The sequence below is a fragment of the Astatotilapia calliptera genome, chromosome 4 (genome assembly GCF_964374335.1).
Source record: "Astatotilapia calliptera chromosome 4, fAstCal68.1, whole genome shotgun sequence".
NCBI classification, from domain to species: Eukaryota; Metazoa; Chordata; class Actinopteri; order Cichliformes; family Cichlidae; genus Astatotilapia; species Astatotilapia calliptera.
In genome coordinates, this window is record NC_137425.1 from 34,512,871 (window position 1) to 34,525,111 (window position 12,241).

Sequence of the window (12,241 nt, forward strand, 5' to 3'; positions counted from 1 at the left end):
TTGTCAAACCAACCTTTGCAGCTTTAACAGCCTCGACTCCTCTGGTAAGGTTTTATTCTGGTAAGCTTCCTTACAAAGCACTGATGTTGGGTAAGCAGGCCAGCCTCACAGTCTCCACTCTAATTCATCCCAAAGGTGTTGTATCAGGTTCAGGTCAGGTCAGTGCAGACCAGTCAAGCTCTTCCACACCAAACTCACTCATCCATATCTTTATGGACTTTATGATGTAATGCTTAGATGCAGCTGCTCAGCCATGGAAACCCACTCCACACATTTTTCTCGAGCTAATCTAAACGCCACATGAAGTTTGGATGTCTGAAGCGGTAAATTCTGGCAAGTTGGCAAACCAAGAGCAAAATATGGCCAAGCACCCACTGCCCTGCTCTCTGATTACGAAGCCTACCACTTCGTGGTTGAGATGCAGTTGTTTCGGATCGCTTCCACTTTCATTTCATTTATTCATTTCATTTATTTGTTCATTTTCAGGCACAACAAATACCTATATTGGACATAAAATGCACAAAACAAAAAACAAAAATTGCCTGAAAAAGGAGTGGGATGAAGAAAACTTATTAAATCCCACCCCTATACTCACTCATCAACAAAAAAAACAAACTTCCCGCAGCTACGCCCATCATTGCATACAGACCCATCAACAGCCCCGGGCACATACAAGCATCTAAACGGCAGCTTGCAACCAACAATTAGAGCCTTCATAACTGAATACAGAATATATGAATTATAAATTGCATTACCACAGGTAACAGGCAGTAATAACTACAAGTAACAAACACACATACATATACATACATATATATCTACACACACATGTACATATATGTACATACATACGCACACTTTATTTTTTTTTTTTTTGGAATCCATACCAGCAATGGTAAGAGAACAGACATTACAGAGCACACTAAAAGCATCATTGAGTATACTGTGACCAGACCAACTGTTTGTAGAGGAATTTAAATCTATGAATATTTTTGCATTGTTTCAATTGTAAACTCAGACTGTTCCAGATTCTCACACCACATACAGACACACAAAAACCTTTACGGGTTGTTCGAGTTCTGGGTAATTTGAATTCTCCAAAGCCTCTCACATTATAAACCTTTTCTCGAATTTCAAATCTAGTTTGTAAATTTGCCGGTAAAAGTTTAGTAAAAGCTTTATACAAAATTATGGATGTATTGTAATTAACCAGATCCTGGAATTTAAGTAACTTTGCCTGAAGAAAGAATTTGTGAGTATGATCTAGATAACCAGCCTTGTGAATAATACGCAGTGCTCGTTTCTGTACTGTGACTAATGGATTAGTTGTATTTTTATATGTGTTTCCCCACACTTCCACACAATATGTAAGATATGGAAGAACCAGGGTACAGTACAGAGTACGAAGTGCATCTTTATCAAGGAATTGTTTCACTTTGTTCAAAACTGCGAGGCTTCTGGAAATTTTGGTTTTTATGTGTCTGACGTGGGGTTTCCATGAAATTTTGTTATCAATTACGACTCCCAAAAATTTGTTTTCACTCACATTATCAATTGGTACACCTTCAATGATAATTGGTAATTCTATATTATATTTTAAATTACCAAAAAACATTGCTTTAGTTTTATTTATATTTAATGATAATTTATTTATGTCCATCCATTTTTTTAATTAATTTTATCTCCCTGTTTACGGTCATTACAAGATCAGTATAATCATCGCTACTGAAAAATATGTTGGTGTCATCTGCGAACAGTATGAGTTTAAGTACTTGAGAAACATCAAAAATATCATTTATGTATACATTGAAAAGTTTTGGTCCCAACACTGACCCTTGGGGAACACCACATGTAATACCAAGTTTCTCTGAGTGGTAATGCCCTATGCTAACATATTGTTCCCGACCCGTTAGGTAACTTTTTAACCAGTTACCAGCTTTCCCTCGAATACCATATCTTTCCAATTTATCCAATAATATTGAGTGATTGATTGTGTCGAAGGCCTTTTTGAGATCAACAAAAATACCAACTGCATATTTATTTTTATCCAGTGTATCAGTAATTTCTTCTACTGCCTCAATTATCGCCATTGAAGTGGTTCTTTGCGTTCTGAAACCATACTGACCAACATTAATTATTTGATGTTTTTCAAGGAATTTTTCTAATCTTGAATTAAAAAGTTTTTCTAGAATTTTTGAGAATTGAGGCAGTAGAGAAATAGGCCTATAATTGGTAAAACTGTGTTTGTCATTACTTTTATATAGTGGTATTACTTTTGCAATTTTCATTTTTTTTGGAAAACAACCGGACTGAAATGATAAATTACAGATATATGTTAAGGGACTAGCAATATTCAGAATAACCTGTTTAACTACAGACATATTTATGTCATGATAATCCATTGAAGACTAACTTTTACATTTTAATGTGATATTTATTACTTCTTGCTCATTTGTAGCTGAGAGGAACAGTGAAAAGGGATTTGATTTTATATTACTGATATTTTCATTTTTATGACACGGGATGTCCGCTGCTAGTTCAGGGCCAACATTTATGAAGAATTTGTTGTAATACCACTAACAGCTAACTGTAGAACATTTAGTAGCAAGGAAATTTCCTGACTGGACTTGTTGCACAGGTAGCGTCCTATTATGGTAGCACACTAGAATTCACTGAGCTCCTGTGAGTGATCTATTCTTTCACGAATGTTTGTAGAAGCAGTCTGCGTGCCCCGGTGCTTGATTTAATACACCTGTCACCATGGAAGCAACTGAAACACCTGGATTCACTACACCTCTCAGGGTGTACTTTTGTGTGTTGTATGTAAAAATCTACACCATTAGAAGTGCATGGTGTGATTGGACCCTTCTTTCTTAACAAAGCCTACTACTTTGATAGACTGGGGGGGGAAATGAGATCCCAGAAATGTCTTTATTAAAAACACCAAGTTCTACCAAACACAGCAGACTTCCACAAACAAACACTGGTATGATGGAATCCACTGTGTGTTCCAAGTTGTCATCACACAGAAGATAAACTGGAATAATAAGGACATCATGTTCAAGAGTCGGTCCTTGTTCTGCAAAGTGTGGTTTGAGAGAATATATGGTCTGCTTTAATAGTTGCTAGTGATTATTAGATTATGAACAACTCTCCTAAACACACTTTTAATCCTTCAAAATCATATTTCACTGACGCACTACACAAATAATTTGCATTTCTAACAAAAATATAACAGCAAATCAACATCTAGGCCTACAGTGTCAATCCAAAGGATGTCAAGAAATCTAAGAATAATTTTTTTTAAAGAAACTGTTTCACCAACAAACTATTTCCTGAAAGGCAAAACAGGAATATCATCTTACACCAAATTTATAAAAATTGAGCTGACACGGTTTGAACAATATATCTAAAATGTCCTTCTGAAGCCATCCATCCATCCATCTTCATCCGCTTTATCCGGGGCCGGGTCGTGGGGGCAGCAGCCTAAGCAAAGAGGCCCAGACCTCCCTCTCCCCAGCCACCTCCTCCAGCTTATCCGGGGGAATACCAAGGCGTTCCCAGGCCAGCCGAGAGATATAATCTCTCCAGCGTGTCCTGGGTCTGCCCCGGGGCCTCCTCCCGGTGGGACATGCCTGGAACACCTCACCCAGGAGGCGTCCAGGGGACATCCTTGTCAGATACCCGAACCACCTCAGCTGGCTCCTTTCGATGTGGAGCAGCAGCGGCTCTACTCTGAGCCCCTCCCGGATGGCCGAACTTCTCACCCTATCTCTAAGGGAGAGGCCAGCCACCCTTCGGAGGAAGCTCATTTCTGCCGCTTGTATCCGCGATCTCGTTCTTTCGGTCACTACCCACAGCTCGTGGCCATAGGTGAGGGTAGGGACGTAGATCGACCGGTAAATTGAGAGCTTCGCTTTTACACTCAGCTCCCTCTTCACCACGACGGACCGGTGCAGCGTCCGCATTACTGCAGCTGCAGCCCCAATCCGTCTGTCGATCTCCGGCTCCCTTCTCCCATCACTCGCGAACAAGACCCCGAGATACTTGAACTCCTCCACTTGGGGCAGGAACTCATCCCCGACCCGGAGTGGGCACTCCACCCTTTTCCGGCTGAGAACCATGGCCTCAGATTTGGAGGTGCTGATCCTCATTCCCGCTGCTTCACACTCGGCTGCGAACCGTTCCAGTGTGAGCTGGAGGCCCTCACCCGATGAAGCCAACAGAACCACATCATCTGCAAAAATCAGAGATGAGATTCTGAGGCCACCAAAGCGAAAGCCCTCCGCCACTTGGCTGCGCCTAGAAATCCTGTCCATAAAAATTATGAACAGAACCGGAGACAAAGGGCAGCCCTGGCGGAGCCCATCACCCACCGGGAACGAGTCAGACTTATTGCCGGCAATGCGAACCAAGCTCTTGCAACGGTTGTATAGGGATAGAATGGCCCGTAGCAATGGGCCAGACACCCCATACTGCCGCAACACCTCCCACAGGACACCCCGAGGGACACGGTCGAATGCCTTCTCCAAGTCCACAAAACACATGTAGACTGGTTGGGCAAACTCCCATGCACCCTCAAGTATCCTGGAGAGGATAAAGAGCTGGTCCAGTGTTCCGCGAAAACCGCATTGTTCCTCCTGTATCCGAGGTTCGACTAGCGGACGAACTCTCCTTTCCAGCACCCTGGCATAGACTTTCCCAGGGAGGCTGAGGAGTGTGATCCCCCTGTAGTTGGAACACACCCTCCGGTCCCCCTTCTTAAAGATGGGGACCACCACCCCGGTCTGCCAGTCCACAGGTACTGCCCCTGATCTCCACGCAACATTGCAGAGGCGTGTCAACCAGGACAGCCCTTCTGAAGCAAAAAAGAAAAACACAGCTCATTCTGTGCATTTCAGTTGGAACTGCAGACCATATACTCTCCCTTTGTTATGTAATACAGACATTCTGGTTTGATGATGATGATGAATGGATTAAAACAAAAGACAGACAAAGTTTTCAGTGGGAGAAAAGTTTCCTCACTTATCCAGGTGACTCGTTCAGTCTGTGTGCTGAACTGTAATGACTACGGAGCAATTAAAAAGGAGGGGCGGGTTAGTGCGCAGTGCAGCCAGCACAGCCACGTGAATGGCCCTACACGCTACAACCTACGCAACCCACGACCCCCCCTCACTCACACTTTACATGTTGAGTGATGTGTTGTATGAGACAGTGGGGATAGGGAGGGTCAGGAGGTAGAAGACTATCCCTGGAAGGAGAAAGCCAGCAAACAACCGGCTCAGCAGTCACCCCCATTCCACATAACCCAACAAAGTGAATTCAGGGCCCACAGTGACAATGCCCCGGAGCACCACCGAGTCCACGCAGCAAGTTGAGCAGTAATATGCAGATGGGTCGGAGTTTGAGTTTAATGTTTGATTATTTAATGTTTATTTAATTAATTTAATGTTTTGTGTTCTTCCACACAACTTATGAATCTGTCGCTGCACACCGATTTCTAAGGTAAAGATGAAGTTGCTCTACTAGGTTTGTAACATTTTCTGCACTCTACACAATGATAATGAACACATTAATAAAACAAACGATCTGAAGAGGTTGAAATAGTATATGGATGGTCTTAACCTGTATGACACCCTTCCCAAGCAAACCAGCAGCTTTTAATAGTTGACTGAGAAAATGTTTTTGCATACCGATGTATTATGTCAAGATCTCCATCGAAATCCAAGAGCGACTCTACTTTTCTGTCCTCTCCATCAGGTTCTTCAGTGGCTTGTTTGACTGTTTGGCTGGTTTCACTTTCATGTTTTAAGTCACTCCCTGGCTCGTCACATCTTTCTGCCAGGATCACAAACCTAGACATGAAGACTGAAAAGTACACAAGTATACATACTGAAAAAACACATATTCAGTACAAGTTTAACAATCAGATGATTTGCATTTTGACATGTTTGGAATTTGAATTTTCAAATGACAATTTTGACATTTTATTTCGCTCAGGTCTTCATCTTAGCAGCTTCGATCAATTACCAAGTACAAAAATGTCACAAACAAGTGAGTAATGCTTTACCTTTTTGTCATTTAAAACATGTACATACTGTAATTATATTAAAAACACTGATTTGGTCATTGTCACGTTGTGGACAACGGATTCTGTACACAGCAGCAAAAATAAAGCACAATGAACAGTGAACTGCCACTGAGGACAGGCAGTTTGACTAAAATCACTCCAAACACTTTCATAATAGTTGTCATGTTTTCTTTTTGTGATTGTTTTTCACTAATTATAAAAAATCAGAATGAGCTGAAACTTCTGGGAGAACAAAAACAAAGTTTAACAGGAAACTATTCTTAGTCACAACAACCTACAGCTTCATTATTATGACGCTGTGACAGTGACATCATTATACACACCAGGTTGACCAACGTTGTTGAGGTGTGTCATAAGGTGGCGTCCACCGGGACGGAGCATGTGAACATCTGACAGCACAGTCTCATGATGGAAACTGATTTCCTGCATGGATGATCAAATCTAATGCTGGAACTGAAGATCAGTCACCTGCTCACCTGAAAGAAGCGCGAGTTTAGAGACAAAGCAGGGTTAACAGGCTCTGGTTAACTCGGACAGGGAAACTGAGCCGAGCCAGTGTTGCCAACTTAGCGACTTTTTTTTCCAAAAAGCGACTAGCGACAAATCTGGCGACTTTTTCTGGTGTTCTTGGAGACTTATTTATGACGACTTTTTGATGTGAAAGGGCGTGTTGCTCTTACTCTCAACAAGCAGCGGGTGCTGCCGTGGGCACCTCACCCGTGCTAAAGCGCTCACGGGCGGAGGATAGTCCTCCCCCCGCTGCAGGAGATGTTCACATCTGTGAGTCCGAACTGCAAATGATGTCACTTTTGCCGGTCCAAACCCGGATAGAGGATCAGGGTTGGAATTGTGGCATTAAAAAACAATAATTGCTAAAAGAAATTTAATTAGTAGTTCTAAATAAATTCTAACTGCATTTAGGACGTTTTTTACTCACTTTGTCTCTTCCACGATGTTATTTCTCTCTCCAACAGCGTAGGTTACAAATACATTAGCATGACCAATTATACAAATTAGGTGATGACGTCATTTAGCGACTAGTAGCGACTTTTTGGACAGCCAATGGCGATTTTCCTTACGGAGGAGTTGGCAACACTGAGCCGAGCCCCACAGCAGCCGTTCAAACCTAATCAAATGTAGCTGGCATGCTCACGGCAGCCGAGGGTGGACACTACTGACAGGCAGCTTTCTCACAGAGTGAACAGAACCAGAGAGACTGAGGTTCAAACTTAATGCTTTGCATTGACAGCATTAACGCTTATACGTCATCCAGCAGCGGCACATGACTGCTGAGGTGGAGGGGACCAGGCCACGCTGCCCACGGTCACACTGGGAAAGATGGAGATCACGTAAAGAAACGTGATGAAGAGGCCTGCCGATGACTACAAACGGGCATAACATTAGGACGTCACGTACAGCAGCTGTTGAGAGGCGAGCTCAACCCGAGAACTGGATCCCTGCTGTCTGGACACGGCACATCTAAAATACATTTACTTTATTTATTTTTTTAAAAATGGGGAGGGGTGACGTTAACTCACCAGCAGCGACGCTGTGCTAAACGGCCACGACAGTTGACCCGGATGGAAACCCTCCCCCGCGCCTGCAGCGCCATCTGCTGTTTCTATACTGTCGTTTCTGTTTGTGCGTGTAAAATAATTGTTGCAAGAACAAATGTTGCATTTTGAGGGGGAAATTATTTTGTAGCAAACAAAACTCATTACTGCGTCCAAGAAATGCCTTTCAGTGTTTGCTATGATTCACACACACACACAGAGTCCCTGTCACTCAGTCGTTGGCGTTTGTTCTTGCTCAGATCTCTGCAGACTAGGGTTGCCAACCGTCCCTTAAAATACGGAATCGTCCCGTATTTCGAAACAAAAGTACACGTCCCGTATTGAGCTAATAAGGGACGCACTTTGTCCCGTAATACAGTGAGAATCAAAAGTAGTCTATAAATGTTAATGGAATTAACGCTTTGTTTGAAAACATAATTCCCAGCCCCTCTCCTGCTTTGTGACCAATGAGCTGACAGCACACTTATGACAATTCAGATTACCGCTCATCTCATTGGTCGAGGAAAGGTCGCTTGCGGAGAAAATACCGGAAGACAACAGATGACCACAACAAGAAGCATGGCCAACAGGGGAACAAACGCCGACACTGCGGTGCAAGTCTCGGACGACAGTACACCTAAAGCTGGGCAAACACTGTGCGATTTTTTCAGTCACGTTATTCAGCTCCTGCTCAAACTGCACGATTGACTCGCAGGGGTTAGAAGTTCGTATGTCACGATGTACTCTCACACTATACCGCCCGATGCTCTGATGCGACCTGAGTGCTCACACTGTGCCTCCATAACATGAAGGTTATAACAGAAAATCTGTCGCTCGCTCTCCCTCTGTCTTTCACTCACACAGACACACCACCACCATCAACTTTGCTAAATTGCTAATGAAAAACATGATCATGCAGCTGTGATTGAGCAGCAATGTAAATCCAACTATTTTCACGGTTGTTGTGGTCGTGATCATTTTGTGATGCCACATCGAAAAGGCTCGGATGAGCTTGCCAAAGTTCTACAAGTTGTGCCTCCATCGCTTGTGTCCAGATCACACGCTGCACAGCCGAGCTGCTCCGTCTGCTCCGCCCTCACGAGCGATTGATGATCGGGAGCTGGTCGTGAGGTGTTAATCACTTCTCGTTACCCCACGTACCCCACGACGCACGATGAAGGCCAAAATCGGTCCGATCACTCAAAAATCGGCTCAAAATGGGCCAAAAATCGCACAGTGTGAGCCCAGCATTAGAGCAGCAATGTTTGTTCCCCTCAGAGAAAGGGAAGAATGGGAAAAGGAAAACACCTGGCTGGAAAAAGTTAATATGGGCATGTGCAGTGAATATCAGCGCTATGTGGCCAGAAGTGTGAGAATATAATTTATTTTGTGTAATAAACAACTGCAAGGATAGATGATTACAACAAATTGATGACTAATACATAAAAGTAATACATAGATGAATAATGATGATGAGTTATGATGCGTAATCATGGGAACAAGCGGGTTTACAAACAGGAGCAGCTGATTAGCATTAGAAAAGCTGAAATAATACCTCAACTGAAGCCAATTGTACTAAATGCACTATATGTGCACTGTTACAAGAATATTTTTGTTCTATTGTTTTCTATTATTTTAAGTTAAGCAGGACAGAGTGCTTTTAAAGAAAGATTTACTTATATTCTCAAAAGTTAAGCATGACAGGCTTCTGTTTAAGAAAGAGACCTGTTTTATGTGTTAATGTTGTCATTTTGAGCTAAAAATAAATGGCTAAATGATCATTTGTTTCACATGTGTTCATATCACAAAGAATAGAATATGCATCTACTTAAATCAAATTCAAGTCAAATGGTTAAAAAAATAATTTCACACACAAAAAAAAGAGCTAGAAAATTCACCACACTGGGAAGGGTGAAGACAACTGGGTCGCCCGGCCCTGGCCACGAGGTGTCCCTTATTTATTTTTCAGGGAGTTGGCAACCCTACTGCAGACCTGCTCTCAGTGTGTCGCTCCCTCTCTTTAAACAAAGGCACAATAATAACAAGCTGGCTTTAAATTATTAGAACCAACTGCTGAAGCAACCTAAGGGATATATACAAAACAAAAAAGAAACAACAATCTAAAAGGCAATGCGACTCTTTAATCAGTAGAAGAGCTGGCACAGTAGCTATAAGTGTTTTTGTGTGAGTGTAAGGAAGAGGACTCCCTTACTGCATTTATTTATATTGTATTGTCTGTATAGCACTTTAGAGCACACCTTTCACTTTATTAAAAGCACCTTATCAAGCACTTTATGAGCATTGCACTTTAAGCATGGATTTGCACACAAGAAGTTTAAATATTTATTGACTATTTATTGGGAATTTTAAAATCAGTTGGTGGCCTTGTTTCAGATCCTGCACAGCTGCTCCTCATCAAGGAATGTGGTGGTTGTCTGTCAGGAGAGAAGAATGGTGATTGTGATTAAGGTTTACCAATAAGGAAAACTAATGCAAATGTGTGTGTGAAATCTAGGGATAAAAGTGGTGCAAATAAGTGTTTGTAAGTTAATGATTACTCACCTTTCTTGCCTGTGTCCTCTTCAAGGTGTTTGGGCAAATGTTTCCCCGGGGGTCCAGACACCATTTAAAGGTTCCGGGAGAGACCATGGGTAAAGAGAGTGTGGTGAATCTTTTTGTGCTTGGGTTTCTGGGTTTTTATAATATTGGGTTTTGTGTAACATTAAAGTGTGAAATATTTATTAATATGTAAATGTGAAGATGTATTTATGTATTTATTTATTCTTATTGATATATTGTATACTGTGGTGGAAGGTTGGGATTTAAGAATTTACCTGAGAGTGGAATAATGGTTAAGTCTGTGACAGCTGAACATATTTAAGGCTGCCAGTTGTCATTAGGGGATTTTTTGTGCTGTGAAGAAGCTCGACAAGTTAATTGTTTTAAGGAGAGCCATATAGCAAATAAATACTTTGTTCCACTACACTTGCCTTGGTCTGTCTCACTGTGTTTCCAGCTGCTAAGGGCTGCCCTGTTACAGTGAGTGTGTCAGAGACAGAGCAAGCGTGTCTATGTGACCAAATTATTTATTAAGCTTTAATTGGACTCACACTTTACTGCAGACGTCACCGTTTCAATTCATGTCATCACCGAGGAATAAGTTCAGGAATCCAGTGGAAACAAAATGAAGCATACACATGGACGGGAAGGTTACACATATAGGTCAGCACTAACTACCAAATGATCGAATGTTAGATTGCATGAATGAAGTAATTTGTCTTCTAGCAGTTTTCCTGTTTAAGGGCTTTTATATGTTGTGTCTAACTTGTCTTCAGAAGAATTCAGTCGTAGCTTAAAGATAATTCAAAGACAGCATATTTCTAATGTTTTTCTTAGCATTTCATTAAAAGGAGCAACTTTTTGTACTCCAAAGCAAATACAGCTTCTTGTTTTTACATCAAGTTCCAGGGGAGATTCAAGGATCAGAGGTAGGGATGGGTATCGTTTAGGTTTTATCCGATACCGGTGCCAAACCGGTACTTTTGAGACGGTGCCGGTGCTTAAACGGTGCTCAAACCGGTGCTTAAAGAATGGAGAACACAAAATTGGTCCAAAAACCTCTCATGTTCAGCTGTTTTTTTTTGTAAAAAGATAACAATGTTAGCCTTTTCTGCAGCTATAGGGCATATATGGTATCACTCTTGGCTGGAAGCAGTGCTTAAACAATGGAAAAAACACAAACTCTGTCCAAGAACCTCTCATGTTTAGCTGTTTTCCACTTTTTCTTTGGTCATTTTAGCCTTTTTGGCCAGGGTGACGGGAGTATCTGCCATCAAACAAGAAGACAGCCGCATGTAGCTATGATGATGTTTGCTAGTTCACCTTACATGCATTAATGTAATAACGTGGTTAGCCTACTCAACGTAAATTATACACGAACAACATTAAGCTACTCACGCAGAGAAGAACGGTTGCTGCTGCATCATCATCCGTCATCCTTTCTGCTACACTGGCAGGGCTAGGGACCAGGACTCTCCTCTTCAGGTTTTTGGGGGATGTTGCTAACTCCGGGTCCGATAACAGGCACCACACCCGCAGTAGATGTGCTCGGTGTGAGGTCTCGCAGCAAGCTATCAAATACGGCGCATTTTTCGGCTTTTAAAAAAAAGCGCTATGCGTCGCCAGGTGTTTCATCGGATTTGAGGTGTTACCTCCTTTGCACAGTATCACAGTATCAGCTTAAAGCACTTGTTGCAGGCTGCTGCATATTTTGCTGTGAAGTACAGCCAGACTTTTGACCGCTTCGCCTTGGACATTTTTAATCTGTAGCTCTGCTCTAAAAGAACGTACGTACCTGGACCCGCCTACTATCCTCAGAAATGTAAAATGATTGGCTAGAATTCAAAGTATCACATCTCAGGAAAAAAAAGCACCGAAATAAAGCACCGAAATGTGCGCTGCTTTTCGGTCTGGTTACTACCGTTTATGTCAGAACCGGTGCCATCATGGCACCGGATACCGGTACCCATCCCTAATCAGAGGTTTGAGGTGCTGAGCACCCAGAGAGCTGCTCAGCCAGGCAAGATCAACTTTACTC

The 12,241-nt window shown here is 42.2% G+C and overlaps 1 protein-coding gene and 1 long non-coding RNA gene across 5 annotated transcripts in view; both read right to left on the minus strand.

Moving 5' to 3' along the window:
- Positions 1-7,749, minus strand: part of mettl22 (methyltransferase 22, Kin17 lysine) — a 26,549-nt gene extending 18,800 nt beyond the window's left edge. Inside the window, exons 1-3 of one of the 4 annotated variants that reach the window (XM_026187682.2) lie at positions 7,630-7,749; positions 6,415-6,567; positions 5,694-5,868 (exon numbers count right to left, since the gene is read on the minus strand). In XM_026187682.2, coding sequence (XP_026043467.1) covers positions 5,694-5,868; positions 6,415-6,520 — 281 coding nt within the window. In that variant the 5' untranslated portion in view covers positions 6,521-6,567; positions 7,630-7,749. Of the gene's footprint in view, positions 1-5,693; positions 5,869-6,414; positions 6,568-7,028; positions 7,268-7,507 lie in introns of those variants that run through there. The other 3 variants (XM_026187685.2, XM_026187684.2, XM_026187686.2) reach the window with 3 other exon arrangements.
- Positions 7,750-9,978: 2,229 nt separating this feature from the next.
- On the minus strand, positions 9,979-10,301 carry LOC145428395 (uncharacterized). The gene is made up of 2 exons (XR_013908689.1): positions 10,207-10,301; positions 9,979-10,079 (listed from the first exon to the last, which is right to left on the minus strand). It is a non-coding gene; the product is annotated as an uncharacterized LOC145428395 (long non-coding RNA).
- Positions 10,302-12,241: the final 1,940 nt, after the last annotated feature.